General features: G+C 42.0%; 1 protein-coding gene across 1 annotated transcript; it reads right to left on the bottom strand.

Moving 5' to 3' along the window:
• Positions 1–4,438: 4,438 nt before the first annotated feature.
• Positions 4,439–13,003, bottom strand: LOC121874171 (probable glutamate receptor). The gene is made up of 7 exons (XM_042378158.1): positions 11,854–13,003; positions 9,233–9,422; positions 8,562–8,743; positions 7,564–7,722; positions 6,924–7,172; positions 6,170–6,349; positions 4,439–5,247 (listed from the first exon to the last, which is right to left on the bottom strand). Exons 1-7 carry the CDS (start codon positions 12,700–12,702, stop codon positions 5,131–5,133), a joined length of 1,926 nt encoding a protein of 641 aa, XP_042234092.1. The 5' UTR covers positions 12,703–13,003; the 3' UTR covers positions 4,439–5,130.
• Between the last annotated feature and the right edge of the window lie 613 nt (positions 13,004–13,616).

The raw sequence follows: 13,616 nt of genomic DNA, 5'->3' as shown, positions 1-13,616 counted from the left end.
TTCCAATCAATTTCAGTTTGACTTATAAATTAGATTAAATTTATGTCCATTTTATTAATTGTATCTTGTTAATGTATTTACTGTATAATTTCGTGATAAAGAGCTGTGAGTTTCACCTGGTCAGACGAGGTTTATAAATACGAGTCATATAAACGTGAAAAAATCGACTTTGTGACTCATGTTTATTAAGGTGATATACGAGTGTTTTCTGAAGTCCTGACAGTGATGATGGAGTGTTCTCTGAAAAATATAAACATGCTAAATAAACATACATGTTTATTATCTGACCTGTACTCTCTAATGTTGAATAAACATGGTTGTATAGATAATATGTTCTGTATTATACTCTATAAATATGCAAAATAACACATTAAATAAAAGTTAATGATAAAAATATAAACATTATGCATAAAAATGCACCACAAAACTGTATAAACATTAAATAATCATATGGGATGTTAGATTAATGTGCGGAATGATGGTCTTGAAATACCGTTAATAAACACATTATATAAACATGCTAATATGCCTGAAGGTTAGTCCACATTACAGCGTTGTCTTTAAGCAAACATTTCCCTGTATGTATAAGGTTAGAGGCAGGTCGTACCTGTAACCGCGACTGTATTTTTGCACCAAGAAATAAAGATAACATTTCAGAAATATTTGTTTTCCTGTGGTCTAAGGCACAGCTCAATTGCCAGATATCTAAAACGGGGAAAATTCCTAAAGAATTTTGAGAAAAAACAGACAAATTTGCAAATTTCAACCAACATGGCTCTCGAGTTGAGCAATGTGTTTTACCGATGGTTGACACAATTTTAAGACACCACTTCTAATATTGACGATTTTCAGTGTAGAGTTAATTCATATTGTCTTACATGTGATAGTAAAATCTTTAGGGACAGATCAGTTGCCAGACAACCTACAGCTTGGACAATTATTGACAATTTATGCAACTATCTTTTATTAGTTATTTATTAAACTATCGTGTTGTTTACAAATACTGGAAGATTTGGGATGAACAACAGTTTCCAAATACCACCAATGAGAGACTATGAATTCTTATCTAACTTAAGAATAGTTAAATTAATATGAAGGATGAGTTACCAGATGTTGCCAGGGAGTGAATTTCTTTGTCTTTGATGCCTGACTCACCTAAACGTCTGACAACACCGCGGCTGTAGTAAAACTGACAACATTTACGCACATCTTTTGACCAAGTTAATTAAGTCTTCGCGAAACATTAAGGGTGAAAATTGATTAGGAGAGTAACTCAGCCGGAGAGTACGTCGCTCACCCCGGACCAGAGAGAGAGAGAGAGAGACTGTGTGTGTGTGTGTGTGTGTGGAAAGGAAAACACGAAAGGAAGAAAGAAATAATGAGACAAAGACACAATAAGAAAGAAAGTAGAGAGAGAGAAAGGGGGGAAGGAGAAAAGGGGAAGGAAAGAAAGTGAGGGGTGGAAGGAAGGAAGGAAAGAAGGAAGGAAGGAAGGAAGGAAGGAAGGAAGGAAGGATAGGCAAGAAAGAGGGAAAAGGAAGGAAGGAAGGAAACAGAAAGACGGAAAGAGAAATGAGACAACACTATCGAAGAGGGTAAAGAGAGAGAGAGAGAGAGAGAGAGAGAGAGAGAGAGAGAGAAAAATCGGCAATTTGTCTCGTCCTTCGAAATCTGAGACAGTGGTTGGACCATTGAGAGAGACTGTGAAGAAATTAAATCTGTCACACGCCAATTGATGGGGGAGGAAAAGACAAGGAGAGCTTTTTCTTCCACCTCGCTCAATTGTGAAACATCTTACGCTATTTCAACCTAATTTTACCCTTTGTCTGTCCGTAATGCCCCCTGCCTTCCCCCAACTCTTCTCCTCTCCTCACTGCTCCCTCTCTTCCTAGCCACCACCTCCTTCCCCACTATTCTATCCTGTGTCCCTCCTTCTTTTCCTCATTCTCTTACTTCATCTGCTATCTCTCTCTCCCTTTCTCCCTTTCCCTTCCTCCCAATCCATTCGTTCTCCTCCTCTTTCTCCCTCACCATAATCTCTGCCTCTCTCTTCCTCCTAATCCCATTCGTTCTACCCTCCTTTTCCTCCTCCCCTTCCTCTTCCTCCTCCCCTTCCTCTTCCTCCTCCTCAGCGCGTGAGGGTTGTGCTGCAGTGTTCCTCGTCGTTAACTCCGAGTCATGTATTGTCAAACACTCAATGGAAGTCTGAGAAGAGATACTTTTTGTTTTGTTGTGTTTTAAAAGGGTGAGGGTGAGGGAGGGTCCAGGGAGGGGGTAAGGAGGTCAGGAGAGGTAAGGTGAGGGGTCCTGGGTGAAGTCCTAGGTGAAGAGTTCTGGGTAGGGGTTAGTGTGAAGGGGGGATCCTGGGTGGGTAGGGTGAGGGTTAGGGTGAAGGGAGATCCTGGGAGGGGGTTAGGGTGAGGGGAGTCCTGGGCAAGGGGTTATGGGTAGGGGGTTAGGGTGAGGGTGAGTCCTGGGTGGGTAAGGGTGAGGGGGGGTCCAGAGTGGGATTAAAGGGAGGGGTATCCTTGGGTGAGGGGTAAGGGTGAGAGGGGGTTTGAGGAGAGAAGCTTAGGGCGAGGAAAATAGAATGAGGAGGTTAGAGTGAGAGGATGTTAGGGTGAAAGGTTAGGGTGGAGGAGAGGTAGGTGAGAGAGGTTAGGGTGAAGGGGATGTCACCACCTGGGAGTTAATGACCTGGCGCTGTGGAGAGAGAGAGAGAGAGAGAGAGAGAGAGAGAGAGAGATTTGGTGGGTCGGTCACATTCTGTTCCTTCGTAAATATATAAAGTCGCCACAGGGATAAAAATACTTAATTAAATTGCCTTGACAGTCTTCAGGACACGGGTTCGAAAAAACAAAGGATTCGAAGCTTCGGATTCGGTGATCGAGGCTTCGGATTTTGTGTTCCAGTCGGCGTTCTTTGAGGGTCACTTTTAGTCCTGCATTCATTAATAGATCGGCGTTCAGGAAGCCGTTTTTAATTAGATCATTGTTGTTGTTGACGAGGTTCTTTATGTCATTAGCGTTCTCTATGGTGTTCTCAATTAATCAGCGTTTTCTATGGAGTTCTTTGATCAGCGTTCTTTATGGCATTTCTCTCTAGTAAAAGGAACAGTTTACGATCATTTCAGAATCTGGTTGTGACAATATAAGGAAAAATTATAACTTACGACCCTTTAAGAATACCATTAAGATGTGAAATTTAACTGAAGATGCTCTGTGGGTTGGTTCAAGGTGTTGTAGAGAGAGAGTTGATGAAAAAGGCGGGATAATTTGAACTTAAGATCTTTGGAGAATTATTATCTTACTCTCACAAGGAAAATTTCTCGTGCGAACTTTAGGAAATAAAGTTAATTCAAGGAAACTGAGAGACAGGTGGGGTGTTGTCAGCAGAAGGTGAGGTGTTGTCAGCAGGAGGTGAGGTGTTGTTAGCAGAAGGTGGGGGTGTTGTCAGCAGAAGGTGGGGTGTTGTCAGCAGAAGGTGGGGTGTTGTCAGCAGGAGGTGGGGGTGTAGGAGGTAGGTTGGGGCGTTGTCAGGTGCTGTCAGCAGGTGGGGGTGTAGGAGGCAGGTGGGGGTGTTGTCAGCAGGAGGTGTGGATATTGTCAGCAGGTGTGGATGTTGTCAGCGGGAGGCGTGGATGTTGTCAGCATGAGGTGTGGATGTTGTCAGCGGGAGGTGTGGAGGCAGGTGAGGGTATAGGAGGAAAGTTCCAGGAAGGCGGGTCAATGGAGAGCCTCACACACTCACGTACCACCACCACCACCACCACCCGACTCACAATAAAGTTCCCGAATCTTATTGTCTCTCCTGCTGTGCTCTACATTATATTGCAACACCCCAACACATATTGCAACGCCCCCAAAACATATTGCAACACCCCCAACACATATTGCAACACTCCAACACATATTGCATCACCCCAACACATATTGCAACACCCCCAACACATACTGCAACACCTCAACACATATTGCAACACCCCAACACATATTGCAACACCCCAACACATATTGCAACACCCCAACACACATTGCAACACCCCCAATACATACTGCAACACCCACAACACAATAATGCATCATACGGAGGTTAAATCTATCATCTGCAACATCTTGAAGCAAGACACGTCAACGTTTGAAACATTTATCATTATTTTTGTGGTTAAATTCAATATCTGCATCATCCATGACGACTCTTAACTAAACTTTGCAACATCTGATGACTGACTGACTAGAAGTTGCAACATATTTTACAAAGTCTAACGTATTTAATTTAAGTCGGTATGTAACGCTATGTGTCATCATCATCATCATCATCATTGTCATCATCACCATCATCGTTGCCTTCATTATTATTATTATTATTAATATAGACACAAGACGCTATACATTAAAAAAATACCAAAGGAAAAAAAAGAAATACTATATATTTTTTTAAGTTTATGAGTCTATGAACAGCCGAGTACTATTGCAGTGAATTTCAGACTATTATACGTTGTTGTTTTAGGTAATAGATAACATGGTACACTATTTCAAGACAGATGTGTGGATACCTTAAAGACACAAGTATTTCATTTATTCACACCTGCGTAGGGAGAGTTTGTCTTGATGTTATTCTTTCATCTCACGAATCAATAGAGAACTTCTAAGGAAATTTGTTTACTGTGGGTTTCATTGTTTGGTTTATTTTCTCGTTAATGGTTGTGATTTTGTGTAGGTTTAAGTCTTGTGTGTGAGGGTTTATGTATATACAGTATAGTCAGACTTAGCATTGTTGATTTTAAGTGTATACCAGAAAGAGCAAACGACTGAACGGTACTACTAGATTATTTATAATAGTTTGAGATAAATTCACCTTCCTCTCGTTCTTTCTTTCTTTTTTCTGTCTTTCTTTCTCGCATTCATCTTTCTTCCTGTCTTTTTTCTCTATTTTCTTCTTTATCTTTCGTTTCTAATTTATTTTGTTTTGTTTTTTTTATGTTTTCTCTCTTCTTTTCTCTCCTCCTCCTCCTCACCAGTCACCCTCTCTATGTCCAGCAGGCGAAAACTTCCCCTAGTTTTTGAAGGTGGTGGAGTAGTGGTGGTGGTTGTCGAGGGAACGGCGGAACAGACCCCGGTGTGACGAGGACTAAGACCCGAACACTCTATCGACAACCAACTCTACCAGGAGGAAGAAGATCCCTGCCGAGCTACCCAGGAGGAGGGCGAGGAAGGGCCCCTGTAGGTGGTTGAGATCGAGCACCACCTGCGGCCGAGACCACGTTAATTTAGATTCATTAACACCACCTGCGACAGTTTTAATAATACAAATAATGATGAAAATATTAGTAACAATAATAGTTATAGTCTTAATAATGATAAATATAACAGTACTACTACTACTACTACTACTAATAATAATAATAATAAACAATACAACCCCCCCGTGTCCCGCCATGAGCAAAATATGAGTCAGAAACTAACACTTCAACTTCATAACTAAAAAAATTACCTTAGGTAACCTGGGACATCGTCCGGCCGAGCAAGAAAGTAAACAAAGAAACAGAGAACACCTGAGTGTCCCCCTATCGGAAATCATACTCGGGGCACGCGCTTTGAGTGGCACCTGGAGACACACTGGTGTACACTAACGATACAGTAGAACCAGGTGTAAATTTATTGAGTTTAATAATCATCGGTTTTGTTTCCCTAAGATGAATACAAGGGATAATGATGACCAACCAATCATCATTCATCAAACACATTTTTATCATTTCCTATGATGCCAACCGTACATGTGATTATTGGAACTATGTCATTAACGGGCGAGTATTTAAAATTGTAATGATAAATAACTGTAGTCATGTACCCTTGAACATGACTCCTCTGCGCAAACACGTCCACTGACGACGCCATATTTCTTTCTGATGGTCAAAACAAAACGAGTATCGGGGAGTGATTCTTGAAGACTATCTGAGTCCCTGAACAATTAATTAATCCACATTTTGATTTTTTCCCCCAATGGAAGTTATTTTTCATGGAAGATTTGTGGAAATACTTGTGGTTTGTTTCTGCTGCACTTTCTCAGCCATCAGCTCATTCACGAACTATGCTCAGGAAAAACAGTTGCAAGTGACGTTCGTATTAAAAAACCTCCTTACAGCCAAGACGTAATTGTGATGCCTTACTCGACTGTCCCCTCCCTTGTTAAGAGCCACTTGTCTCTCCGCTTCCCTATCCTCCGGGGTCTTCTGCTCCATGGCCTCCTCCAGGTAGATATAGTGCAGGTCCTTCATCCACTTGGCTATCAGGCCGCCCTGAACACACCGCCACATAACGTCGTCGAAGGTCCTCCTGTACGGTGCTCCCTGTAGAACGAATACATATATTGTGTTACTTAGTGACAAGGAACATTCTGCAGTGCGGTGCTCCCCGTTGAAGAAATAGTGAATACTCTACGGCATCAGGGTCATAGTGCATTCAAAATCAGATTCGATTAAACCTCTTCTTAAATATTAATTACACTAACATATTTGGGTCCAATAGGCATGACTGCCCGTTAAGGAGAGTGTGGGCAAAGCACACTGTTGGAGGCAGGCATTGTGTTTATGCTGTAGGTAGTGAGAGAATATTTCATTGCACAATATGTTAGATTTTCTTTTATCAGTTAGCTTTAGGCGTGTTTCCTGGGTCATATTGCTCAAGTCAGTAATGAGCAGATTGTTAGTTATGAATAGTACGGCAAGTACAGGGTACAACAACAATCGGGGACAAAAACACATTAAAGATATTTGTTATTACTTAACATCAAGATTTCAATAATTTCTTTAACATTATTAAATTATGGAAGCTTAAGTACTCATAAACACCCAGAAAAAAAACTACAAGCGTATATAATTTCAATGACTCAAACATACAGTATTACAAGAGCCAGGAGAGCACCTTAGGGAACGCCCAGCCGTATCCTCCAGGGAAGAACTCCTCGTATGCCACATGGAGGTCGGTTTCGCCGTTCATGCTGGTGTACTGGGTGGTGACGATGGTCTCTAGGTTACTTTTAAAGTAGATGTAAGCGTATTTGCCCTCAGCTACCAAATTCATGCTCTCAGCCGAGGAGTAATAGTTCATGTGTTTGAACATTTCTTGGTAGAGCGGGACGTTAGAGCTGGAGAAGAGTTGATACTCGGATCCCTGTGGCGGTGGAAGTGACTCATCAAATTTATTTTTTACTACTGTAATAGCGTAAATAAACACACACACGTCTGTTATATCTGATGACATATGGACTGCCCCTAATGCTGATCGACACAAACGTGGGTTTACTAATAAAAATAACGCCCTATAGGTTTTAAAGCCTCTTGAGCCTTTGAGTCGTGAAACTCTCATAAGGATTGGTTTATTGTGCTTAAACCAAACTCAAGTTTCATGCGGTAAATACATCAGTGTTATTGGTAATGTAGTTGAGTCAACTATGAAGCGGATAGAGTTCCTATAGTCACAAAGTGAAAGGCCTGAGGTGTTGCCAAGGTCCCAAGAGGGCCTTGGGTGTCTATCATGCCATACTGGAGATCGATCATGTTACCTTTGCATCTATCATGCCGTACTCGAGGTTGGAGCGGATGAGTTGATCGAGGGTGTCGATAGTTGGAGGTGCGGAGGGCACTGCCAGTGCTGCTGTCAACGATGTCTTGTAGTAAGTCGTCAGGAGTAAAGCGTAGATGAACCAGAAACTAAGTAGTACCTGTAGTAATAGTATTAGTTTTGATAATAATAGCGTTAATGGTAATAGCTGTGATGGTAAAATAATACAGTAGTATTGATAGTACTATGAGTAGTTGTAGCAGTAGTAATACGTATTATTAGTAGTAGTAGTAATAGTAGTAGTAGTAGTGTTAGTAGTCACATTCCAGAAAATTGTCAGGCCAAACTTTTTCGGAGTGAGAATTGTAATCTCTTGGAACAATCTGCCAGAGAGTGTTGTGACAGCACCGAGTGTGAACTGTTTCAAGACCAGACTTGACCAACACTGGAACAGATACAGATACATCCAGGAGCAAGTACATTATACTAGTACTTGGCAACAGTGCATAACAAGGACGTAACCGACTACCCAAGCGGCTAACACGCCGATCAATGGTGAAGATAAAGTTTAACGGGAAATTGATTACCAAGATACTATTTCTTTTATACTTTTCCTGTAATAAACGAATATGACCTTCATTTCCGTGGGAGATGAATATTTATGGAGATGTGACCATTTACACTAGCAACGACAAATTCGCGTTATGGGATAAAATGAATCTTAACCCAATAAAGTTCATAACAACGTAACAAAAAACAGACCAGCCGCTCGAACGACTTGCAAGTTGGTAAGTGGTAGATGATACATGTTGACCACAATAAAGCAGTTACCCAGAATATCTTTTGCGTTTTCTCTTTTGTAATACCATCAAAGAAAAAAATGTCTCTTTTAATGGCTAACTAAAGTAATATTTATTCGTGCTATAACCTGTCAAAAATAATAATTTTTTGTGAATTCTGGACTGTTTTTCAAAGTTAATTTCTCTCTCTCTCTCTCACCTGCCCAGCAGATAACCAGGGAATGACGAAGAGCGCCTGACTCAAGAATGACCCGAAGATATACATGAAGGCCCTGGAGGCACTGACGGGAGGGGTGCCTAAGGTGGCCTGGGCCCGGAAGATGATGTAATACATGACCACTGCGACCCCCACTGACGCCGCCGCCAACAGCCACACCTCGTCTGTGAATGGAGGGAGGAACAATTGGTTAACCTAGGAGACATTCTGGCCACCTATATCAATCTGTATTTATATATACGTGTTTATCTCTATATGTCTATCAGTCAACAGCCACACCTTGTCTTTACCTGTCTGTCTATCTGTCAGTTTTGAGGTGAGTCAGTCAGTAACGCTAGTCGTGAGGAGGAAGAAGAGGTGCATCGAGGGTAACTATTAAATATTTTGTTCTTCTCTCTTACTCTCTCCTACCTTCACCTCCTTATCCACTCATTCTTACCAGTGTCCAACCCTCGCCCTTCCCTTTCCCCTGCCTTCGTATTTTTACCTCAATACTCTTACCAATAGTTTCTTCCCACTTTCACTGCGAATTGGAATGAAAACCTTACCCATCACCCTTACCTTATTTTTCCTACGCTTTCTTTCAACTTTCACTGCTTGATAGGAATGAAAATCTTACCCTACTTTCCTACTTTTTCTCCCCGTCTACTCACTGCTAAAAGGCCTGAAGAGCTTGAGCCAGGGTGGTTGTGAACGACTCTTGGCGGTGACGAAGCTGAGAGGGTCGCGGTAGTAGCTGCGGGTAAAGTCCACACTGATTCTGCGTTCTAGCGTGACCGACACCACCAGGGAGAAGTTGGCTCGTCTGAACTCCACGTCACCGACCACACCTACCCAGTGCCCCTGTGAATGAAGGGATTAAATTACTGTACTAAAGGGGGTTAAATCTCCATGCAGAATGAGTCAATCCCATGTAGTGACTATCATACATAAAGTACCTAATCATCCTACTTCAGAATCATCCTTAACACCAAGTACTGTATATACATAACTCTCTGCCGGTCACGCGTCATTCTGCCAGCACTTGTACACAAAGGTTTAAACCTCCGTAAATTAACAGTACGACGTTATGAAGGAAATTAATGAGCTTTAGTGTCGAAGTTTGTGATGTGTGTGTGTGTGTGTGTGTGTGTGTGTGTGTGTGTGATATACAGATTAAGTTTGTTATTTATCTGGTTGTTTTTTATGGTGGAAGGAAACACCAGAGAGATGATGATGATGATGATGATGATGATGATGATGATAGGGAAAACGGAGTGATAATGAGAGAATGAAGTTAGATTTCCTTTTGAAGAACCTACACAATTCATGAGGTTAAAAATGACTCAACCAGAAAATAATACAATCGAAACATAAAATTAACCATAAAGACCGAGGCGGGCTGAAATATAATGATCATTATCATTATTAGTATCATCATCATCATCATCATCATCGTCGTCGTCATTTTCATCAACATCTTTATCATTACACTATATTATTATTATTATTATTATTATTATTATTATCATTATCTCAGGTACTCTAATTTCCCAACATACAAACAACAATGAGTAATACCTTAAGTGACATAATAGCTTCATAAGGTTATCACATATGCTGTTGTTAACATTAATAACTAACGGAAGTGTTGACACAAAGGCGGATAACTTTACCTCTAACTCACCTGTGACTCAGTAAGGCCAGAAGGTAGTGTCAGTCACCCATGATAGAGGAGTGTGTGTAGTGTACCGCTCATTAGTTCTCAGGTTAATGTTACAGCAGGTGTGTTATGTGACTTTAATTGGTTATAAGGGTTAGTGTTATGAGGTTATGCTGGTCAGAGTGTAAAGTATGTTGGTCTCTAAGGTTAATCAAGTATATTAAATTTTTATAAATAGATAGCGAGAAATTATCACGTTTTTGTTGTCAACCGCCAAAGAATTTTTTTTTCTCACTGACAGGAACAATCACTGACTCTACTCGACTGATTAATGATTCAGAAACACCGACTCATAAAGTTTTCATTGAGGTAAGTCTACACGATGATACCTGGACACGTCATGACACCACAACACACGTCATGACACCACAACACACGTCATGACACCACAACACACGTCATGACACCACAACACACTTCATGACACCACACCACACGTCATTTATCTATAGATCAATTTGGGGAGAGAGGTAAATGACCAGTTGTCGAGGGATAATATTAACAATAACCTGCGCTTACTAACAAGTGGCTTAACATCTTCTTCCTGCATATCTTTACCTACTGTATCGAAAATCAATTAATTCATAACGACACAAAAACCTCCATACCAGAAGAATTGTGTCCGTCCCCGAGAGAGGAGTCATAGTCAATGGAGGAGTAAGTAATGTCCTCGTATCGCTACTGAAACTATTGGAGAAAAACACACATTTCACACCATGTCTAACATCATACCGGGCAATAGAGGATACTAACTCGTCTGCGAATGAAAAATGGGACACAATGACCGTAAAAACTCTACATTAAAACTGAATCTGTCATGCTGATGTTGAGATTGGACTGACAATTTTAAAGGTACATACTGTAATACCTTGTGGATGTTATCTTAGTTCAATAGCAGGCAGAAGCAGTGTTGTGCAAGGTACCGGCGCATAAATAGTGTAACGTATGTGTGAACCGTCACTTGTACCATCCACATATTACGTTTGCCAGCCAGCTCCTACCCGAATATCGTCTGACCCACACGGCACTTAATAATGCAGTGACGAATAGCCAAAGATGGATACCACCCCGGGCTGATCGTAGCCTACAGTCTTATATGGCTTTAACATAACCTGCCCTGCTCTGTCCTGGAAGTGTTCATATCTAAACACTGTATCCGCGAAAAATGGCGTCGGTGAGATGTTGCTGCCGAAACACAATAGCGGTCAGGAGTCAGCAAATTAGTAAATCGAAAATTGCAATTTCTACAAAAGTAACTTCCGGATTTATCGAGTTCAATATATATATATATATATATATATATATATATATATATATATATATATATATATATATATATATATATATATATATATATATATATATATATATATATATACGCGTACATCAATATACAAACAATACCTCAGTAGTCAGGAATCGAGCACAGGACCTCTACGTGAGAACAGTGGGAGCAGAGTTACCTCTATAAAGTCGATGTACTTGCGGTGAGGCCCCGGATTCGATTTCTGACTAAAATATAAACTAGGGCGTTAAGTGTACAGAAGTTAAAGATTTAAAGAAGTTACTCACGTCGTCATTGATGTAGCCCCAGAGGCCGTCTTCAGGCATCACCAGCTCGTAGGTGAAGTTGAGGTTGTCTGCGATCACGTCGAGGATGAACACGTCCAGTGAGGGTTTGGGCCTCACCACCCTCGTCCCGGGGAATTTCTCGTAGTCCGTAAATGGGCGGAAATCCAGTGTCACGCCTTGTAGCTTCGTGCCATAGAAGTTCTTCATCTGTTCAGGGAAGAGCTCGCCTCTCTCGCGTAGGCCTTGGGCCTGTGACCACATGTTGGCTACGTGGACCTCCGGGGAGCCTGATGGGTGTAGCAGTTGACGTGTGAGCACCTGCCACGACCATTCTTCTTTTTTATTGTTTCTCAGTTTCACGAGTGCCGCCACGTGTTCTTCGTTCTTCAGGCGGTCGTCCAGAAGAAACTTGTGAGCTTGTTGCACGTTATTCAGGTACGCCAGGAAGTATCGCGTCATTTGTTTCTTGGAGAGGTCGGTGATGGATGCCAGCAGGCGGGGTCGCGGGATGTCCGTCATCATGTACGTGACGCACGAGTACGTGGTCACCTTCTCCGTGTTCTCGTTCATGTAGTCGACGGTGTTCCTAGCCTGACTGTAGTCTGGGTTGATGATGACGTGGGCGTGATCCCAGTGACCGACCCAATACCCGGCGTCACCCACCAACGCCCTCAAACACCGGGATGTGTACTTGCTCGCCAGAACATTCATAAACATCGCCAGGTGAGCTTGTTCATCCTGAGGGAGTGTCACGTTGCCCGCCACCTGAGGCAGTAATGAATCTCCGGCAGAGGCTGTCTTCCCCAGCAGCGTCACCACCGCTATCCCCGTCAATAAATATATCTCCATAGGGACGACACCTTTAGGGACAAAACTCTGTCTATTCCAGGTTGCTTGATGTTCCCGGCTGCTTGAAATTCACAGTTGCCTGATGTTCCCGGTTATCTGATGTTCCCGACTGCCTTATGTTCCCGGCTTCCTGAAGATGCCTGATGTTCCCGGTTGTCTGGTAGTCCCAATATTGTCTATAGTGTCTCTGGTTGTCTAATCTTCCCTGGTAAACTAGTGTCGACGCTGCCGCTGCTCATCCTCAACAGATTAGTGTCAGCATCCACTTGCCTTTATACCCGAGGCCGCCATCACCACCACCACCATCTGCAACATTGATCACCAACACCCGTGGAATTTTATAACATTAGCGTCTCTCTCTCTCTCTCTCTCTCTCTCTCTCTCTCTCTCTCTCTCTCTCTCTCTCTTTCTCTCTCTCTCTCTCTCGGATATTATTCATTTACAGTTTTCATAACATAAATTTCCAGGTAAAGGAGGAGGAAACATCACTCCAAGTGTATAACCATGACACTTAACCGACACAAAAAAGATGACACCTGACTTTATTCCCTCACACTTTCCGTCTTTCGGGATCTGCTAGGAATCTGTGCATTTTATATCACTTGTTTGACCAATTGCTTCACCCTAATGCACAACACCCTGCCATACTGTAAAGACGCTCCTGCATCCACCCAAAGCAACGGTCGGGTGGTAACTGATGTAGAAATGGTTTAGAATCAGTCGGGCTCACTCGGTACTGGTTGAAACACACCACAACACACAAACCTAACACACTACAACACACAAACCTAACACACTACAACACACAAACCTAACACACTACAACACACAAACCTAACACACTACAACACACAAACCTAACACACTACAACACACAAACCTAACACACTACAACACACAAACCTAACACACTA

This window comes from Homarus americanus, unplaced genomic scaffold (genome assembly GCF_018991925.1).
Source record: "Homarus americanus isolate GMGI-L3 unplaced genomic scaffold, GMGI_Hamer_2.0 scaffold49667, whole genome shotgun sequence".
NCBI lineage: Eukaryota > Metazoa > Arthropoda > Malacostraca > Decapoda > Nephropidae > Homarus > Homarus americanus.
The sequence above is the reverse complement of the archived record's forward strand: the minus strand, read 5'-3'. Positions and strand labels throughout refer to the sequence as shown.